This window comes from Myripristis murdjan, chromosome 3, assembly GCF_902150065.1.
Source record: "Myripristis murdjan chromosome 3, fMyrMur1.1, whole genome shotgun sequence".
Classification (NCBI taxonomy): Eukaryota; Metazoa; Chordata; class Actinopteri; order Holocentriformes; family Holocentridae; genus Myripristis; species Myripristis murdjan.
In genome coordinates, this window is record NC_043982.1 from 34154353 (window position 1) to 34173250 (window position 18898).

An 18898-nucleotide genomic window follows, 5' to 3' on the forward strand; every position below is an offset into this window, starting at 1 on the left:
TGTTGACTGATCACTGGATCAGTTTGGGGGTCCTTGGCTTGAAAAACGCTGAAGACCCCTGATTTAATACACTATATGCCCTCTGGTAGTAGCATCATGACTAGTAATTTAAACTGCATGCTCATACAAACAACCCCTTCCATTTTCCCCCTTGTGATATATACACAGCCACTTATCAAACTACCATCAAACTAAAGACAAAAGTTTGTTTCTCAGAAGTATATTTAATAAGCTATTACATTGTTATTCTTTAACATCTTCACACGCTTTTACAAAACACAGAATTACACAAATAAAATCTGTCACTCATACTGTATGTAAATGTATCATAACATGTCCAAGGAATGTGACCTTCTCATGAGTGCCTGACGCGTTTTTAACAGTTTCTTCTTTACACAGTATTTACAGATCTGAGCTAACGGCGTCTGGACACAGCAGAGAAACATACACGTCTGTAGCTGTCTGAGTGTGGTATGTGCGTCTCTTTTTGTGGGTTTGAAGCAGGGAGGGGGAGGAAACACCCAACAAGCACAGGACAGAAAATACAGTCTGTGCCCAAGCCTGCTATTTTTATGACATACTTAAAAGGCCCAGACCTACATGCGTTCATGTCAACATGCAGCATAACCAGCCTATGAACAAAACCACTAAAACCAAACGTATCACTGGGCTGGATTTGCAAACACATCTCAACACCAGCACCTCCTGAATCAATAGTTCAGTCAGTGACAAGGTAGTAAGTTAGCAGTACCATGTTAAGTCACTACAACCATAAGTCAATTTGACTATAATAATGAGGTGGTAGCAGTGTAATTCACTGGCTCATCATTGAGATTATGAGGCATTAATGGGACCATAGTGAGTCAGTGTGACCATGGTAAGTCAGTACAACCTTAAGTCAACAGGGCTGTATAAAGCCAGTACAGTTCCTAACAAGTGAATGGGATCACAATATGTTAAAGGGGCTGCAATAAGTAAATGGGGCCATAGTAAATCAGTTAAGGCTTAGTATGTCAATAAGACCATAGTAAGTCAGTGGGAACATAATAAGTCAATGAGAACAATAATCTAAAGAGACCACAGTAAGTCAATGGCACCACAGTAAATCAATGGGACAACAGAATGTAAATTGGGCTACAGTAAGTCAGTGAGATCATAGTAAGTCAATGAGAATGCAATAAGTCTGTGAGTCCATTGTAAGTGAATGGGGCCATAATGAGTCAGTGAAAATGGGAACAAGGCCTTGTACAAGTGAACATCCACTGCCAGCCAACAAAAGGCCAGTGTTTCTCAAATAACCATCCACCTATCTGTCAATATGGCTTTTACCGTTATACACTGACATGTTTAGTGGTAAGGACTGTATCATACATATGGTCAAGTTAGAAATCTGTGTATTAACAGTCTTGGCTGGTTAAGCACCTTGAGAGAGTTCACAGTGACATTCCCAGAGATGGGAACACTTCCCAAAACATCAAGCTCAGTACAAACACTGGGTGGAGCTGCTCAAGTCAGAGACCAAAGGAAGGCTAAAACAGGTGCAAAAAACTGCCGTCAAGATGAAGCTTGTTCATTGTTTTTTTTTTTTGTTGTTGTTGTTTTTTTTAAGAGAGGCCAAAGCCAAACCTCAAGAATCCTCCCATTCCACCTCCTCCCATCCTTCCTGTCCAATTAATACTGTGAGGAAGGAAAGGTAAGATGAGTTAAGTAGCTCCTCACTGTAATATTCACACAAAGGCACTGACAGTATCTCTCAGAGGAGAAAGAGTAAAAACAAGAGGAGAGGCAGTATCAAGCAAAAGGAATGGGCAGATAGACACAGTCGCTGGAAAAAGATACCGACGCAAAGAAATGTTTCTCCAAACTAGACAAATAGTACAAATTATTGATAAGTTAAAAAGAGCGGATAGCAGCAGCAGATAGAGAAGAATATTGCTAAGTGCTATCAAATCCCTGCATACTCCCACTTTAAAAGTTATTCACAAGTGATTACCCACCCAAAATACCCACAGACTACTCCGCCACACCGACATATACAAATACAATATTCCCATTTTTCAATAAGGCACAATCGTGAAAGGATTTAGTTCTACTGAAAAAAAAAAAAAAACACCACGACTAATCTTGGAAATGAAAACAGGAAGACAGCTGGAGGTTGTTTGAGCGAAGAGAGGGAAGGAGGAGGTTCACATGACAGAGAGGACTCGGCTTTCTGGTGAGAGGAAGAGATAGACAGTACCGGCAGACTAACGAATAAAAAACCTGTGTCTCGGCTGAACACCCTAATGCCACTCATATTCATATCACCTTTCACTCCCTTTGTACCGGAGCTTCAGCACAGCTCCATTCACACTATCATCTGGACAAAGACATGGATATATGCATCTCTTCACCGTGAAGAAACCAACCAAACAGAACAGGGTAAAAAAAAAAATATTTCAACTGTGGAGTATTGACAGAAAAAGGGAATCCATGGTGGACTGCTGTGCTCAGTCGTTGGCTTTGGAGGAGGTGAGGGGTTCGGTCTCTGAGGGGTCCTGCTGAGGAAACACCACAAAGCACAACTTCTGGCCCATGTATGTAATTCTCTCTGCAACACAACAGACAACAGCAGGATTTAAGAACTTCAAACAGAGACTGAAGGAAATTCAACCCGATTTTGACGCAATTTTTTCTCCTCACGAATACATAATAATAAGAAAAACAATGCCAGCCACACAGGCCAGACAACTCACCAACCAGTCTGTAGATCCATTTGGGTTTGTTCTTGCACTGAACACCCAGGAAGTAGACGGGGACGCCAGTCAGCATGATGACCATTCCCAGGCCACAAACCACCGGTTCAGAGTACAGACTGAAGCACAGCAGCACGGCCCAGAAAATCATGTAGCTGATGGGGATCAGCAAGTTTACCTGCACAGAGCAAAAACAACACACCCACTTCAACACAATTAGTGCAAATTTTTTATGGGACATTTTTGAGCATTTAAAGGAGCAGTTCACCTCAAAATGTAAATTGTGTCATTTTCTACTCACCTCCACGCCAGTTGAAACATAGTTGTTGCTACTGTTTTAGAGTTACATCAAGGGACCACTCATGCAGCATGATCCAAGACTTTGAAAGCTAAACAATCACACTCTCAGTAGGAAAGACCTGTATTTACACCCTTACTGAACACAAATCCTCTCTATATAGTGAAGCAGCTCTTGCCTTGGAAGCCTCCGACACCCACATTCTGTTTGAAAGGAGCTTGCAAGAGTTGAGCACCCAGGAAAAGCACACACTTTAACCATTTTTGAAAATATCCAAGTTAGGGAACAAAGCTTGAGCACTTTGTTAAAGGACCAAACTCTGTTTTGCTTCCAAAGTCTGTGGCAGAGTCCTGCTCGGGTCCAGTTTTTTCAAACCTGTATCCGATCCAGACCTGCAAAACTCAATACGGGCACCCAAGGCGTTACCTGCAATTTTCTCTAGAGGAATTCTGGACCCGACCCATACCTGCTATCAAATACAGCTGCAAATTCTGTTAAAGAGGGGTTTGTTTTTAACTTTGGTTTGGCAAAGCAGTGACGCCAATGACAACGTTATTCTATACTTAGACCAAATTTCCCCTGTACGCCTGACTTAGCTTTCAAATGTGTTGTCAACAATCTGATATTCACCACTTCATCCATGCTGGTCAATGTGTGGCCTTAATGACTGTCAGTCCATGTCAGTCAGACCTGTGAAGAATGGTGTAAATACAGGTCTTTTCTGCTCAGGATGCGACTGTATGATTTGGAGTCATTTTGTTGCCATTTCTGCTCTTTTTGGAACTGCACAGAGCTGCAACTTCAGTTATTTTGGAGCATACGGCAACAGAGTTGTGTTAAACAGCTTCCTGTGTGTTGTACAGTCAGAGACACTTCACTTGTGTTTCACTGGTGTGGGAGTGAGAGGGTATTGAACAAATTTTCCATTTTGGGTGAACCGTTCCTTTAAAACCCACCCAGTCCACGCAGTGTGATTATGAAGTCTCTTTGCATCTGAGGTGCACAAACATGAATATCTGATTTTGTTTTTCCAACACACATTTACCCACTCAGACACAATTTCTGCATATGCATATATCTACACACACTGTATGAATGGCCTCACATTACAGGGAAAGAATGATGCACATTTTGCAAAAAATCAGTACTAAAATATTTAGGGGAAATTCACTGGCTAATAATAAAATCTAAATCATTCAGTGTTCTCTGAAGCAACAATCATGGATGTAAGTTACTGTGTTATATTTGATGGTAAGAGTACGCGTCAGTTTTTGAAAATAGACACTAGCCCTGTCTTTTAGTTGTACTAAATGTCCTATAAAAAGTATCAAAATTTAACCACGGAGGTAAATTAGAACAAAATCACAAACTTACATAATTTCACAGATTCCCTCAGAACTATCTGCAGTAACTGAGGAGTAACATGTTTTTGGCACATAAGGTGTTGCCAACCAGTTACTCAGAAATCAACAAAATCCACCAGGCTTACTGACTGAAGTATTCTCTCTGTGTCCTACCGCAGCGTTTTGTGATATGAAAGACAGAGCACAACACACGCCTTCATCAGAGCCAACCAGAGCTGAGATCTCAACAAGGCCATGTATTAAAGTACCATAAGGTCACTCTGTTGCAGTGCTGGACCTCTCATTTGCAGGCTGCTCTACCTTGATGGGTCTCAGCAGGTTTGGTTTCTTCCAGCGGAGGTAGAGGAGGCCTGCGATAGTCACACCATAGGACAGGTAGTTGATGAAGGACACGTAGTTGATCAGGTTGTGCGTCTCTCCTATACATAGGATCACTATTGTGGCAATGCACTGCAAGAGACAGAGGGAGGAATAAAAGGTCAAGAGAGTCTGACTGGAAACATGTAAAATGGCATGACATTACCAGAGGGTTTTGATTAAAGCGTCATCTCTGACTCTGGCTGTCATTTATTCTCTGTAACTGCGCAACCAAAAGCTCCCTGGGGCTAAAAAAATTAATAAACTTGAACTTGAATTTGAAGATGTAATAGAGAATGACAATTCTATCAAACTAGGTTTAGATTTGATTAACAATCCATGCTCACTTTCCTGACCTTTAGAGCTTCTTCATCTGACTCATATAATTACCGTATACTGTAAAAATGTCCAAAATAGAAAGCAATTTCAGCTGCAGACCCACGGTTTTGGTATAAAGTTAGTTACACCTGTACCACACTGGGTTCTTCATTCTGATTTGCCAATTTGTTATTTATGTAGAACCATGAACAACACATAGAACGATGAAGCGTCCGTTCCTGGTTGATGTTATTAAATATCAGGTGGCCTGGCAGTGCAGTACTCACACAGACCAGCAGGGCGGGGATCGGGGTGCAGTTCTTCAGGTGGATCATGGCCAGCAGGTAGGGCAGGTGACCCTCTCTGGCCCCTGAGAAACACAACCTGCAAACAGACACACACACATGTATGTGTACAAGGCTGGAGACAACTGGTTACATTGATTCATGTTACTGTAAATGACCAATGTCTCATTTTATGTAAAATACATTTTGTGGACTTTTCATAAGCATCAGAAACTGGATTTCTGTTAGTGGATTTTTCCAAAGAATCTAACTTTAACTGTCTTGTGTGTTTTGACCTCATTGTGGGGAGACTGCATGGGAAAGATTATATCTAATAACTGTCTCTTTACTAAAAATAAATTTTACTATGAGTAAATTTTGAAATGGCCTACATCTTACTTAAGTAGAATATTAGACCTGTAATTTTACTTGCTGCTTAAAGAAGTAACCGTCCTTGTACTTGAGTAGAATGTTTCAGTACTTTTTGCACCCATTCCTGTATGTATTTATGTTTGTGTGTGTGTGTGTGTGTGTGTGTGTGCGTGTGTGTGTGTGTGTGTGTGTGTGTGTGCGTGTGTGTGTCTGACCTGGAGGAGGTGAACAGGTATCCGTTGATTCCTCCGAAGGTGGACAGAGCCACAGAGATCGGCATCACCCAGGAGAAAACGCCCAGGAGCTTTTCTCCAAATGTCTGGAACAACACAGACACTGAGAGATGTTCACTGACTGACTGAGTGATTGGAAAATTCATGAATTAATGGACACATGAACTGACTGATTTGACTGATATATTCAAGATTCATTTTGCACACATTTATGTGCTATAAAACGTCATAAATCCTGGTATTAAGAGCCATCAGCAGCTGGTTCCTGTCACATGTGCCCCCTGCTGATCTCACATCCCGTGTTGCAGGAGCAGTTTTTACGACCTGAAGGATTTGTGTACTGATGTCTCTGTGTCTTCTCATGGGCTCATCCCCCGACTGGAAGGGGTAGATGGGAGAACAGATTTTGGGTCCTCACTGGCCTAATTCACATTTGTGAGGAATGTTACCCAACACTCTGGGTGTTAATGGACATTGAGGGTCAGGACGGTGGGAATGTGATATACCAGGCACAGACAAGGACGAGAAACTGATCACCACTAAAACAATAAAACATCTTAAGTTGTTTTATTGCAAAAAAAAAAAACAAACAAACAAAAAAACAGCTGCAAGTGAGTTGTGGCAGTGACACCAACCTAAGCTGTTCTGTTGTCTTTTTATTGTAACATCAAATGGGTGTAAAAAAAAAAAAATAATAATAATAATAACAATAAAAGCACTGTGAGGCTGTTTTATACATGAGATTGTGTATTTAAGGAGCAAGGGAGAAGGAGAGTGAGCCAGGAGGGAGGTCAGAGATCCAGAGTGTCGGTATGAACTTTCTCCGGTTTTTAGATCAACCCTAATTTAAACGCTCTACAGTCTGCCAAAATATAGATAAATTTAATTAGCAGTTAGGAAGACCTAAATACTGCATGGCAGAAGGAATTTTCCATCATATTCTCTTCTTTTCTTTTTTTTTTTTTTTTTAAAGATTTTGTCTGTATTGCATATGCCGTGATTTATCATTATCATTACTATCATTATTATTATTATTATTATTATTGTTGTTGTTGCTGTTGTTGTTTTATTTCATTCTGTTTTATTTTCATAAGACAGAATCCACCGAAGAGGGGTAAACATTCCACTGATGTTTATTGACTTTATATTATGTGACTGTGTTTCCTTGTGAAAAAAACAAACAAACAAACAAACAAAAAAAACACCCAAAAGCTGGTGTGTAGAGGAATGTCCTTAGCGCAAGGTCAAGAATCCAGAATTAAGTTTTTATAAGATCCCAAACAGGAAAACTGAGGCTTTAATAGAAGAAAATTGGTTAAAGGCAATAAGATGTGAAACAATACTGACGCTCCATATGTTCATGTGTGCAGCAGCTTTTTGTCACCAATCAGTCAAATATCCTGCCGTCAGTTTCATCTAAGATAAAGGAAACTTCATTGCTGTAAACTATATGATCCTGAGTATTAGTTAGTCTAAGTTAGCTTGCATGTGACACTGTTGTTGCCATAAACTGATTTTTCATCCCTGTTGTGGCATGTCAGCGGTAACCCTGGAGAACACTCCTACAGTGTTTAACTTTTCCACACGCCTCTTCCTCTTTACCTCTCTTTGCCAAAACATTCCTGAGAAATGCTAGTTTATGCATGTAGTTTGGTGGCTCTTTCACACCTGGTTGCACTGGCAAACATGGATTGTTTTAATCCCACAGTGGCCTTGGGTTCTCCAGTTTGACATGTGGTGCTTTGTCTCCATATGATTTCATGTTTGGCATATGTCGTATACACTGCTAAACATGAATCGAATAGGTATTCGCCTGGGCATCATCCTCCAAGTCAGGTAGCCTTCAACATCTGGCGACATATGGAAAATATCTAAATCATATGGAAAATATAGAACTCCTGTGGCAAACTTAGATTTAATATCATTATGAATGTGAGTTTATTTGACTTAGCTGCAGTCAAATAAACAGATCGCCCCAGTGAAACTTGCAGTTGCATTGAGAATGCAACAAACATCTAGGCTTGAGAGATTTATTGACATAAATCATTTCCCATAAATCAAGATATGTCCTGCTTGTATCTTGTTGAAAGTTCATTTGAGGACTCTCTGCATGCTGCTGAGCCTCAAAACTGCTGCAGTCATTTGGGGTCTGGCATGCTACCATTCATATAACCACTCACAATAATGGGTTCAACTTCATAATGAGAGTCATAATCAGAGTCTTCCTGATTGAATTAAGATCCCACTGTTTCGCTGCTGTGTCCTTGCACCATTTTCTGCAGTGACCCAGTTCTCCCATATGAATCAATAATTTTATTTATTTCATGTCTCCACATTTGGTTTTGAGTCCAGCTCCCATGACTCTGTCTGTGTCTCCAGTTTAAAACAGAAACACAGTCACAGCCTGAAGCCATGTGATCATGTACCCACATTTACCAACCCCTATTATTAAAGTTTCATCTTATCTTATCATGTCTTACTTTTTATATGTCACTAGTAGGATGCCCAGCCTCCACAAATGCTATATGTTTCCAGGGAACCAAGAGTCTTTTTAAGCACACACTAATATTCAAAATATAAGATGGCATATTGATCACCCATAATGTGACGATGAACTCACCACTGCCACAGCGTTGGAGGCCAGCAGCTCCTCAGGGGTCATGGAGGAGAAGTAAGCGATGTTGGTCAGCGTGTAAACCAGAGTCACCAGAGGGATAGAGATGTAGATGGCACGAGGCAGGTTCCTAAGACGAGGAAGAAGTAGAAGAAGAAGAAGAAGAAGAAGAAGAAGAAGGAAAAGATGACAAAGAAGCAGAGGAAGAACAAGAATAAAAATGAAAAGTTTTAGCAGTTTTATCATCCAGGGTTATAAATTAATTTTCAGAGACTTTCCCACTCTGACAAGAATAAAATCCCGGCAGAAATGCTGAATATGTTCTAGATTTTTACAGCATGAAAATGATCAAATTTAAAGCTGGAGATGCACTCAGAGACTCTACACTTGCACCTTATGCTGTTTTTGTGTACAGTATATGTAATCCTAAATGGACAGCTAAATTGACAACTAAATTTGAGGCTCTTAAGTGGCAAAATATGCTACACCAGCACATGGTGAGAAGAAATCTAATTCATCCACCTTGACCTTGACCTCTGACTGATTTGAAAAAAAAAAAAAAAAAATTGCTGGCAAAGTTTGAGACCTGACCCCCAACCAACCTGCCAAGTTTGATCCAAATTGGATAAAAACTCTGAGCGACTTTGGTGACACGCAAAGGGCCAGTGTTCACAGCACACCTGCCAGCTATGCTCAGTGTGGGTGTAAATCCTGAAGATTGGCCTTTGGTAAGAGACATCAGCACTGCCTTTCAATTCTTCAACCTCTTCCTCTTTGAGTAATGAGAATGGGATTTGATGTTATTCTCTCTACCAGATAATTTACATCACCTACTGCTAGCAGGACTCTTGGTTGTTTTCTGAATAGCAGCAGTGGACTTGACTTCAGGGCTGATAAAATAATCCCTCCCAAGCGGACAAAGCTAGTTCCACAACAAGAGTGAATCTGGGGTTGACTTTCACCTGCTGGCGAGCGCTGAGGGAGAGGATGAGGATGAAGAGCGACACAGTGTTAGCCTGTTTTCTGTTGGAAAAGTAGGTGCCGGCGGGCAAACTTATTTTCTTAGTTGTCATCCCAGGAAACGAAAACCCGTTGCTGGTAGTTAGCTTAGCAAGGGAGGAGGGGGCAGCTTTGAATGTTGTATTTACAAACCACAACTGACAAATCCTACTCATTCTGCCTTTAAGTACAAAACGTCTTAATCTTCAAAAACTTACAGTAAATAAAGTCTGCAAAAAGGGTGTTCTGAAAACCTGCTCATTTTCCCATCTAGAAATCACCTACGGGACCATAAGGACACAAAATTTATGAGACCACTAATGAGATCTATTGGCAAGAACATCTAACATCCAAAAGCCAATTTCAGCAAAACCCTAGTGTGTGTGTGTGTGTGTGTTTGTATGCGTGTGTGTGCTCCGTACTTGCGTGGCTCCACCACTTCCTCAGTCACATAGTTGAGGAAGTTCCAGCCGCTGAAGGCGAAGGAGGCCTGGAGGAAAGCCAACGCGATCTGGCCCACCGATGGATCCTCGTGGAACTGAAACGCCACGCTGGGCCGCAGGGCGTCATAGTAACCTGCGGAGGAAGGGTGGAGGCGGGGTGCGTACGTGCAGGATGGCCGTAAGAGGTGGAAAGTGACAGAGCAGTGTTTCCTCAAGGACGGTATGTAAGTACAATTTTGAAGTACTGGCACTGCACTTGAGTATTTTCATTTTGTGAGACTTTATACTTCTACTGCACTACATTTCGGGGGGGAAATTGTGTATTCCCTGTTATGCAAAGTATGATTTGACAAGTGGCTTAAGTTATTTAAAGCTTTAATTATCTGGGGAAGGTTCACTGAGCACCATGGTTGTTTTTAGCGTCACCTTGTTTTAACATCAAACCACAAAAATAGGCTTTCTGGCATCATCAGCATGTATTTCATAATCACTGTGACTGGAAGGGCTCCAGTGAAGAGCCGGTCCACGTCCACATGAGCATGTCAGGGAAACACTGCTATCCATCTATCTATCTATCTATCTATCTATCTATCTATCTACATCTGCATCTGAAAAATCTGAAAACAGGTCTCAGAGTTTGATATGAAGCACAGATTTCTCAGGAGTGTGCGACGTGTATGTGTGCGTGTATGTGTGCGTGTGTGTGTGTGTGTGTGTGTTTACCTCTGCAGATCTGGACCAGTCCCACCACTATGATGAGTCCCAGAGCGAGGAGTTTTCCAATGGTGAAAACATCCTGGATCCTTGTTGCCCAGCGAACACTGGAGCAGTTCACCCAGGTCAGGAATACTGTACATGCACACACACACACACACACACACACACACACACACACACACACACACACACAGCATAGAGAAAAAATTACATAACATGGTCACTGAGTTGTGCATTAGCATTGCACTAAGTGGGGATTTAAAATGAGAAGTCTTTTTAATAGTTTAGTATTAGTTTTATCATTATATTGGAAAGCCAAGCGATTAAACGTTTTTTTTTGGGAGCCTAAATCTTTAAAAATTGAGTTCATGAACTATATAGTTTCATAACCTTTTATTCATTTTATAATATATTGCAGGAAGTACCAAGTAATACCAAGTTATTATATGCAATAACAGTGAAGATATATTTTCATGGATTTGAAGCCATTTGTCTCTCTCATATTAACTGCCTGAAGTCATGATGTAAAACAAGCACACCGGTCAATGAACCACTAAAATATTTTTAAGAAATTTCACAGGCTTCAAAGCTCACCATAACACACTGTTCTAATTAAAGTCTCCACTGAAATATGTTCAGCATTAGATCCAACAGACCACTAAAACCGAGCCCTGAGGTACTCCGGCTCACACTAAGACCCCATTATTTTATCTTTCTAGGTAAAATCATTCCTAATTATGGCATTTCATTCCATTATTATGCTGATGACATACAGCTCTATGTCCTTTTAATAGTTCATGATCAAGAAGATTCATGGAGTGTGTAGCAGGTATAAAAGGTTACAACTGTGAATCCAAACCTTGTGAAATATATAGTTGGAGGTAATATCTAGACTATAAAGAGCTGTATAAACAAATAAACTTCCTTGTATCCTTGTATCCTTGTATAGATCCAATGGGCTTTATTCACAAAACTTAATTTCATCGTACTCATGAAACACCTTCAGCAGTTGTCTATCTCATAGGCCTGTTTTTCTATCATGAGCACCACTTTTTTGTAATCGAATGTGTGTGCATGTTGATGCTAATTAACACATGCAGATGCCCTGGGAAAGCACTACTGCAAAGGTGGAGAAACCATGCCAACCTCCAGGGAGTAAAATACGACTGAAATTAAACTACTGCTCATTTTTCTGGAGGATCTTGGGAACATGATGATGTTAAACCTTCACCGAAGCTGAACTATCCAGTCGTGCTTTTGGCCTAATTGTGAAGTTTCAGGATGTAAGTTTGTTGCAAAGACGTTTTGTTGTATTGTCATCAAAGCCAAATCCAACAGAACAATTCAATATGACAGTGAACACAATCCACAGCCTTATGATCATTACAGTGAAAAATACAGAGGGAAAAAACTGCAAAAGGAAATGACTATGGGAGGTGTGTGTGTGTGTGTGTGTGTGTGTGTGTGCACTATCTACTGCTTCTTTATTCATGTGCTCAGTTATTTATTTATATATTTAATCCCAGATTTATGAGCATTTTATTTGAGTGTTCATCTTCTCAGTAAAAATAAAAAGTCTGTGGCTTCACACATTTCCTGTTTCCTTACTTGTCTTGTGTGTGTGTGTGTGTGTGTGTGTGTGTGTGTGTGTGTGACATAGAGAGCAAATCACTCTTTTCTTTCTATTTCCTGGCTGTCCCTTTCTCTCTTATGTATCTTCCATGTTTCCCGGTATGTCTTCCTCTTCTGCCCACTCCCTCCTCCTCTCTTTTTCTTACAAACACACACGTACACACATCCTCTCTTCATGCAACAGCAGAGTAAGCTCTCTGTGTGTGTGTGTGTGTGTGTGTGTGTATGTGTGTGTGTGTGTGTGTGTGTGTGTGGGCAGGAGGGGGCGTTATCACCCTTGTCATCCATCACCAGGTCAAGTTTCCCCTCCCACCACAGAACTCTAAACAAACTGCTTCCGCTGCACACACACACGCACACACACACACACAGTCACACACACACACACACATACACATGCAGGAAACTGATGCTGGTGGATTTTTGGCAGGAGGATTTGGTGGCACTGAGCAGAGCTTTCTGTCTCCTACAACACCGTTGTGTTTTATAGTGGATTGCCCTGTGGGTGTTAACATGCGTTTCCGTTCCCTGTGTTTCTTTGACACCCCCCACCAAAACACAAACACACACGTACACACACACTCACACACACACACACACACACGCACAACCACACACACACATGCACACACACTCCACTTCCCTCTGTGTCAACCCAGACAGGAAGGAGGTGCCAGGGGTCTTTTAATGTGACAGCACAGGTAAATCTGTGTCCTGCTGTCGGAGCTGCCATTGAAGGCTGCCTCAGCACTGGAATACTAAACTAATTGCTGCTTTTACTCCTGATGGATTCTGATCCCAATCCAGCAGGGATTTATTGGTTTACTTTAACCTTGGCGACGCCTCATCCTGCAGCAGGATCTGGTCACTGAAGTTGCTGAACTGGCAGTAACCACAACCACCAAGCCCAATAACCAGGGCCGAAACCACGGTCAAAATTAGTGAGGTGCAAATTGTAAAAATGTGAAATAGGCTATTTAACTGTGAAAAAAATCTACTCAGGTGCTGTCTGAATGAGAAAGTAGATCCAGATTCACTGGTTTATCTATCTGGGTTTTCTGGATCACCTGATCTACACAACAAAAAAACACCAATAGCTCAAGGTAGGCTACTACTACTACTATTACAGATATGGTAATACAGCCACTCCATAAACTAAAAACCATGTCATCCATACCTTAATGCATTCATACAACTGTGAACAACTTTAACAATGAGCAAAAAATAAGATAAAAACTGAAATGACATAGCTTACCTCTTCAGCTGACTAGCTGCAGCCAAGAGCACAACTCTGGATTATTAATAAGCATTACGTGGGATTAATGTGCATGTGCTTTTCTACAACAGAGGTCCATCAGTCAGTCAGTTAGGGGCACACACTATTGCCGGCCGGCGGGCAGCCCGGCAATAGTGTTTTGTTGGTTTGAACAAAGCTTGGCCACACAGTATGCATTTGTAATGACAAACCCAGCGATGGAACCGGCAGAGCTGAGGAAGATAAAACTCAACAACGCATGAGACGTATCTCATGAGGAGGGTCACCGTTCGGAGCACTTTCAGTCCCCGTTGGATTGTTTTCACCCTAGACTTGAGCGGTGCAGCTGTTATTGAGGCTGTGAAAGTTGTCTGATCATGTTTGAGTGTGTTGTTTTGTAGTGTGTCTCGAGGAACCAGTTTTCCCCGCTGGGCTGGGTGACCTATGATCACCACTGAGTCAGACACTGAAAAACTCATGCATGTGTTTATTTCTAGCTGGCTGGGCTAAAGTGTTCTCCTCTCTGACCTACATAATCTGCAGAGATTCCACAATGCAGCAGCACCTGAAATTACCAAGAGCAGAAGAACACCTGAATAATACCTGTGGAGAAGCAGCTCTTACAATTTATGTTGCTTGACAGTGAAACGGCCTGCCAGGCGCCATCAGAGTCTGTTCAGAGTTTCAGGCAAAAGCTGATGACATTCCTGTCGAGCCCTTTTATTTTATTTCCATTTTTATTTTTATTTTATTTCTAACGTGTTTATTTGCTTTGATCAGTTTGATGTTGTTATCATTCTTATGATAACTGTTATGAACAGATTTGCATGAGGCTTGGTGGTGGTCATGGGCCAAAGAAGAAATGATTCACTTTTCACACCAACTGGCCAAAGAGGGGGATGGTGGAGCTTGTCGAGCTCGAAAGCGTGACGATTGCATAGTGCTTTCTAGTTTTATACTGGTTAACTTTGAAGCACATTGTATTACATTTGTTTGTAAGAAATGATAAAGATAAATAGATAGTTTAGTTTGGTTTGGAGTCCAGAAACACTGAAAAAAAGTCCCATATTATTTGGTAGCTCTGGTGTAGGTTGACAAGCCAACTCCTTATTTTTCTCCTCCTTTCTCTTTCCAGATTTTTCAGCCTGCATTAAGGCATTCCTCCTTTCACACACTGAGCAACAAACTAACATTATGCTGCCTTCATGCTGTAAAAATATCAGAATCACAGAGTGAGCACGAATTAATGATATTATCAGGGGAGTAAACATGACATGGAAAAGCTACAGTAGTGTCATTTTGCTAGTTGCAGGAATAGCTCTAGTGGCAATTTTTTAGTAACAAGTGAATTTTAGGGATTAAGGCCGGGTGTTGACAGATGATGAAGCACCTTTACAGAGACAATTTAACAACATTAAAGTAAACTGATGAAACTCAGGTGTGTAGATGGTGCAATACACAGGTTTAAATAAATGTATTAGGTTTTCAATGAATGTAGTAAGATGCTTAATTTTAGTAGAGATAAGAATAAAATGTCATGGACGATTTTATTTCTGGCCTCCCCATGTTTTTGACTCAAAAGATGCCACTGTGTTCAACACATGACCACAATGAGATACATGAAGCACATTGGGCTTGTTGGTGGGTCTACATGGTGTGTTTACTGCAGGTTTGAGCAGATACTCGGTAACTGGCTAGTGTTAACCAGCACATGAATGAAATCTGATTAATTTGATTTTTTTGCCAGAAGCACACAGCAGGCAGTGGACTTCTGTCACAGAGAAACCACAGTTTCCTTTTAACATCAACAAAAAGGAGCCAAATACTGACATTTTTCACCAAATTAACAGCAAGACAGGATTTAAATTTAATTTGAACCGAGTGTTTGTTTCTGCCCTGGTGTCTGCATGTTAAAGCAGATTAAAGCCAGAGTTTCAGCCTTGTTTCTGCAGCAGAAAATAACTTCCAGCCGTCCTCTATGACAGGAAAACACTTATAGATTTTTTCCATAGTGTATATGACGCAGTGGGAGTAGGAGTAGACATGTTTATGAATGTGAGTTCAGGAGAAATTCCAGCAGCAAAGCCTCTGGTATGGATGGGATTAAAGCCATGTGCTCCAGTGCAGAACAAAGCCAAGGGTCGGACACAGAAAACTGACACCTCTCATGGTTTCTGATGGCAGTTTTACTGTTCCTGTGCTACATTTACCTCTCAGTCACATACTGCTAAGGGAAAATAATCAAATGCTCCCACAGAAAAGGACATCACAGCATTGTATTCTTATAATTCACAAAGCATACCAGCCTTCTGTGTGCCAAAGCAACAACAGATTAGCAAAAACTCAAATCTTAACAAGCAAAGTTTAAAAAAAACAAAAACAAAGCAGTTTCAGGATTTTTTTTGTGAACAAGTATAAATAAGTTGAAACAAAGCGGAATAAGGCAGATCATATGAGAAGTATTGAAAAAATTACACTTGACTGGAAAAATAAATTCTTTGACTTCTAACAAGCTGATTAGATTTGGAAACGAGGGATTATCTCATCGCACTGGCAGATTTTTTCACTTGTTTGAGGAAAAACAAGATTTTGACACTGAATATGAGAGTGGATGACTTGTTCAGATGGAGATGTTTTGCAGTGTACAGCAAGTGAGAAGTGTAGGTTTGGGTGCCTTGCTCGTTGCAGGTCACATGACTGTAGATGGACACACAGCAGACTGGAAATCAGACCTGTGCCTTGAGCTGTTTTCACCAACGAACACATTCTCGGCCAGAGAAGACAAACTAATGAGCAGGCACTGATGGGAATAAAAACGAGCAGATTATTGTCCTTCCATGGCAAATTACTGGATATCCACTCGGCTTCTTTAAAACTTTCTTTTTTCCATGAAGCGTTTCCATCTGCAGACAGCTGGTCTGCTGGTCTGCTGACTGACCGCCATCCTTAAATCAAAATCCAAATGAGTTTTGTGTGGGTTTAAATTAAACAGTAATGCAATTTAGTATAGCACACCCAGCCTGACTCACTGTAGTATCAAATACTACAAAAATACAACGCAGTAAAAGTGCTGCAACAGCTACCACAATAAAGTTTTATAAAAGCTGAGCTGAGCGTAACACAGCAAAGACAAACATTAAGTCAGGGATTTTTATTTCTCGAGAATTTCATATTATAACATTTGCTGTATTACAGTATGTGTTTAAGATTGTTTTGTGGGCTGATTGCTTGTTCATGCTCTAATTCAGGGTTAATCAGTTACTTTAGTACAGGGCCAGGCTATAAAACTGAGGCTGACAGAGGGACAATGCACTTTAATTTTTAAATTTTTATCCAAGGTCTTGTAAGGCATGTAAAAAGCAAAAATAAACAACTTATACTCTTTTTTTTTACAGTGCTTTTGTTTGACCGCTCTGCAAATAACTTTATACTTTTAATAGCGGCATTTTAACAAGTGATAAAGCATCTTGGTGAATTATTAAGCCTGTAATTATGAATAAAGACATATAATCATCACACATAATAATCAACCAACTGCAATTAAGTACCGGTACATGTGCTTTCATGTGTATAAACTTTTGCTGAAATAGGCAATGTTAGTTATAGGTTACGCTCAGTATTTTCACTAAAGAGAGTCAGAGTCCACTGGAAAATTGGTGTCACAGTGTTGAAACGTGTGAAACGTTCCCTCAAACTATAGACTCCGCTGCTCTTGGTGCAAAAACTTCTGACTAGCCTGTTTTCACTGTCAATTTCTGATAGCAACATATGAGCAGGGATTTAATTTGGCTGGGAATTTAGATATCCCGTGACACAGAAAAAGAAAGAGAAAACACTTTGATCTCTGGTTTAGTCTAAGCTGGTTTGGTGGGTTCTCATGTCACTCACTCAAAGATCCCTCACATACAATATGCAAAAATCTCTGAGAACCAGAAGATGCAGATTAGCTGATTGCAAAACAACTGAATACAGAACGCATGGCAAGCCTGTCTGATGATCCACCTTTTCCATTTTTGGGATTAGTCTTTTCGCCTTATGTGTATAACACATATAGAAATCTAATATATGAGAGTATATGGAAATATACCAGAGCAATGTCATAAATATTAGATGTATAGTCACATATGAACCAAACTTACCGGTATATACTTCCTCTGTGTGTAGTGATAGACTGTCTGTGTGGACCAATATATTGTGCTTATATGGTCATATACTGTGTGAGCAGGGTTAGGGTTAGCTGAACATGAATACATGACAGGAGCAGCAGGCATAAACAAAACCCAAAAAGTGTATATGTATTTAATATGGACATATACACTCAGTGACCACTTTACTAGGTCCAGCTGAACAATCCAATGCAGTTCAAAAATTCTTCCTTTTAACAAAGTTTATAATGTTCAGTTTGTGTCAACATTGTGGAAAATGTGTAAATTTAATTCTGTGCTTATTATTGAGGCTGTAATTTGCAGAGGTCTTGTACTGGACTACATTATATTGAGAGGTGTTTCCAATTTTTTGTCCTGCCTATTCATATACATGAGGAGGGACAGAATAGTAGAAACACCTCTCAATAAAATGCAGTCCAGTACAACAGCAGCACTAACTATGAGCTCAGTGCCAAACATAGAAGTGAATGAACACCTCTATTACTGTGACAAAAAGAAAACCTGAGCATTATAGGCATCATGAAAAGGAAACTTTATGACAGAACAGTTGGATTGGATTGGATTAGATTATACAGGTGTACTTAATAAAGTGGCCAATGAGTGTATGCCATTTACAAACTTCCTCTGTGTGTACATACTGTATATTCTGGGAATTTTTTTAGTATAACCTGAGATCGCTTCTATGGTCAGTTCTGTGTTGAGTGGGAGGGGGAGGGGGGGTATCAATACACACAAGTCAGGGTAAAAAAAATAAACACAGTTTTCTTGAGTCTAGGAAAAGTTTTTGTAGATTCACAGTTAGACTGAGTGACGTCATCAGTCAGGAAGTGGACGCAGAAATCTCCCGAAATGGGCGAAGTGGGCACATGACCCAAGCACGGTCCTATTATTAGAGGCTGATCATGGCCACAACTGGTCCAGGCCGGCTCAAACACACACTCACCCACCCGCACGCACACACACACACACACACACACACACACACACACACACACACACACACACAGGGTGCTGAGGGAACACACTCTGTTGGTCATCTGACTGGGTCACTTGTATGTCTGACTTTCATTGAGTACATTCAGTAGGGGAGGGAGACTGCAAGTGTGCATGT

The 18898-nt window shown here is 40.7% G+C and overlaps 1 protein-coding gene across 1 annotated transcript in view; it reads right to left on the bottom strand.

Moving 5' to 3' along the window:
* Window positions 1–238: 238 nt before the first annotated feature.
* Window positions 239–18898, bottom strand: part of slc7a10a (solute carrier family 7 member 10a) — a 38189-nt gene continuing 19529 nt past the window's right edge. Inside the window, exons 4-11 of the mRNA XM_030048453.1 lie at window positions 10741–10866; window positions 9997–10150; window positions 8582–8705; window positions 5944–6047; window positions 5360–5456; window positions 4698–4847; window positions 2736–2913; window positions 239–2590 (exon numbers count right to left, since the gene is read on the bottom strand). Coding sequence (XP_029904313.1) covers window positions 2490–2590; window positions 2736–2913; window positions 4698–4847; window positions 5360–5456; window positions 5944–6047; window positions 8582–8705; window positions 9997–10150; window positions 10741–10866 — 1034 coding nt within the window. The 3' untranslated portion in view covers window positions 239–2489. The remainder of the gene's footprint in view (window positions 2591–2735; window positions 2914–4697; window positions 4848–5359; window positions 5457–5943; window positions 6048–8581; window positions 8706–9996; window positions 10151–10740; window positions 10867–18898) is intronic.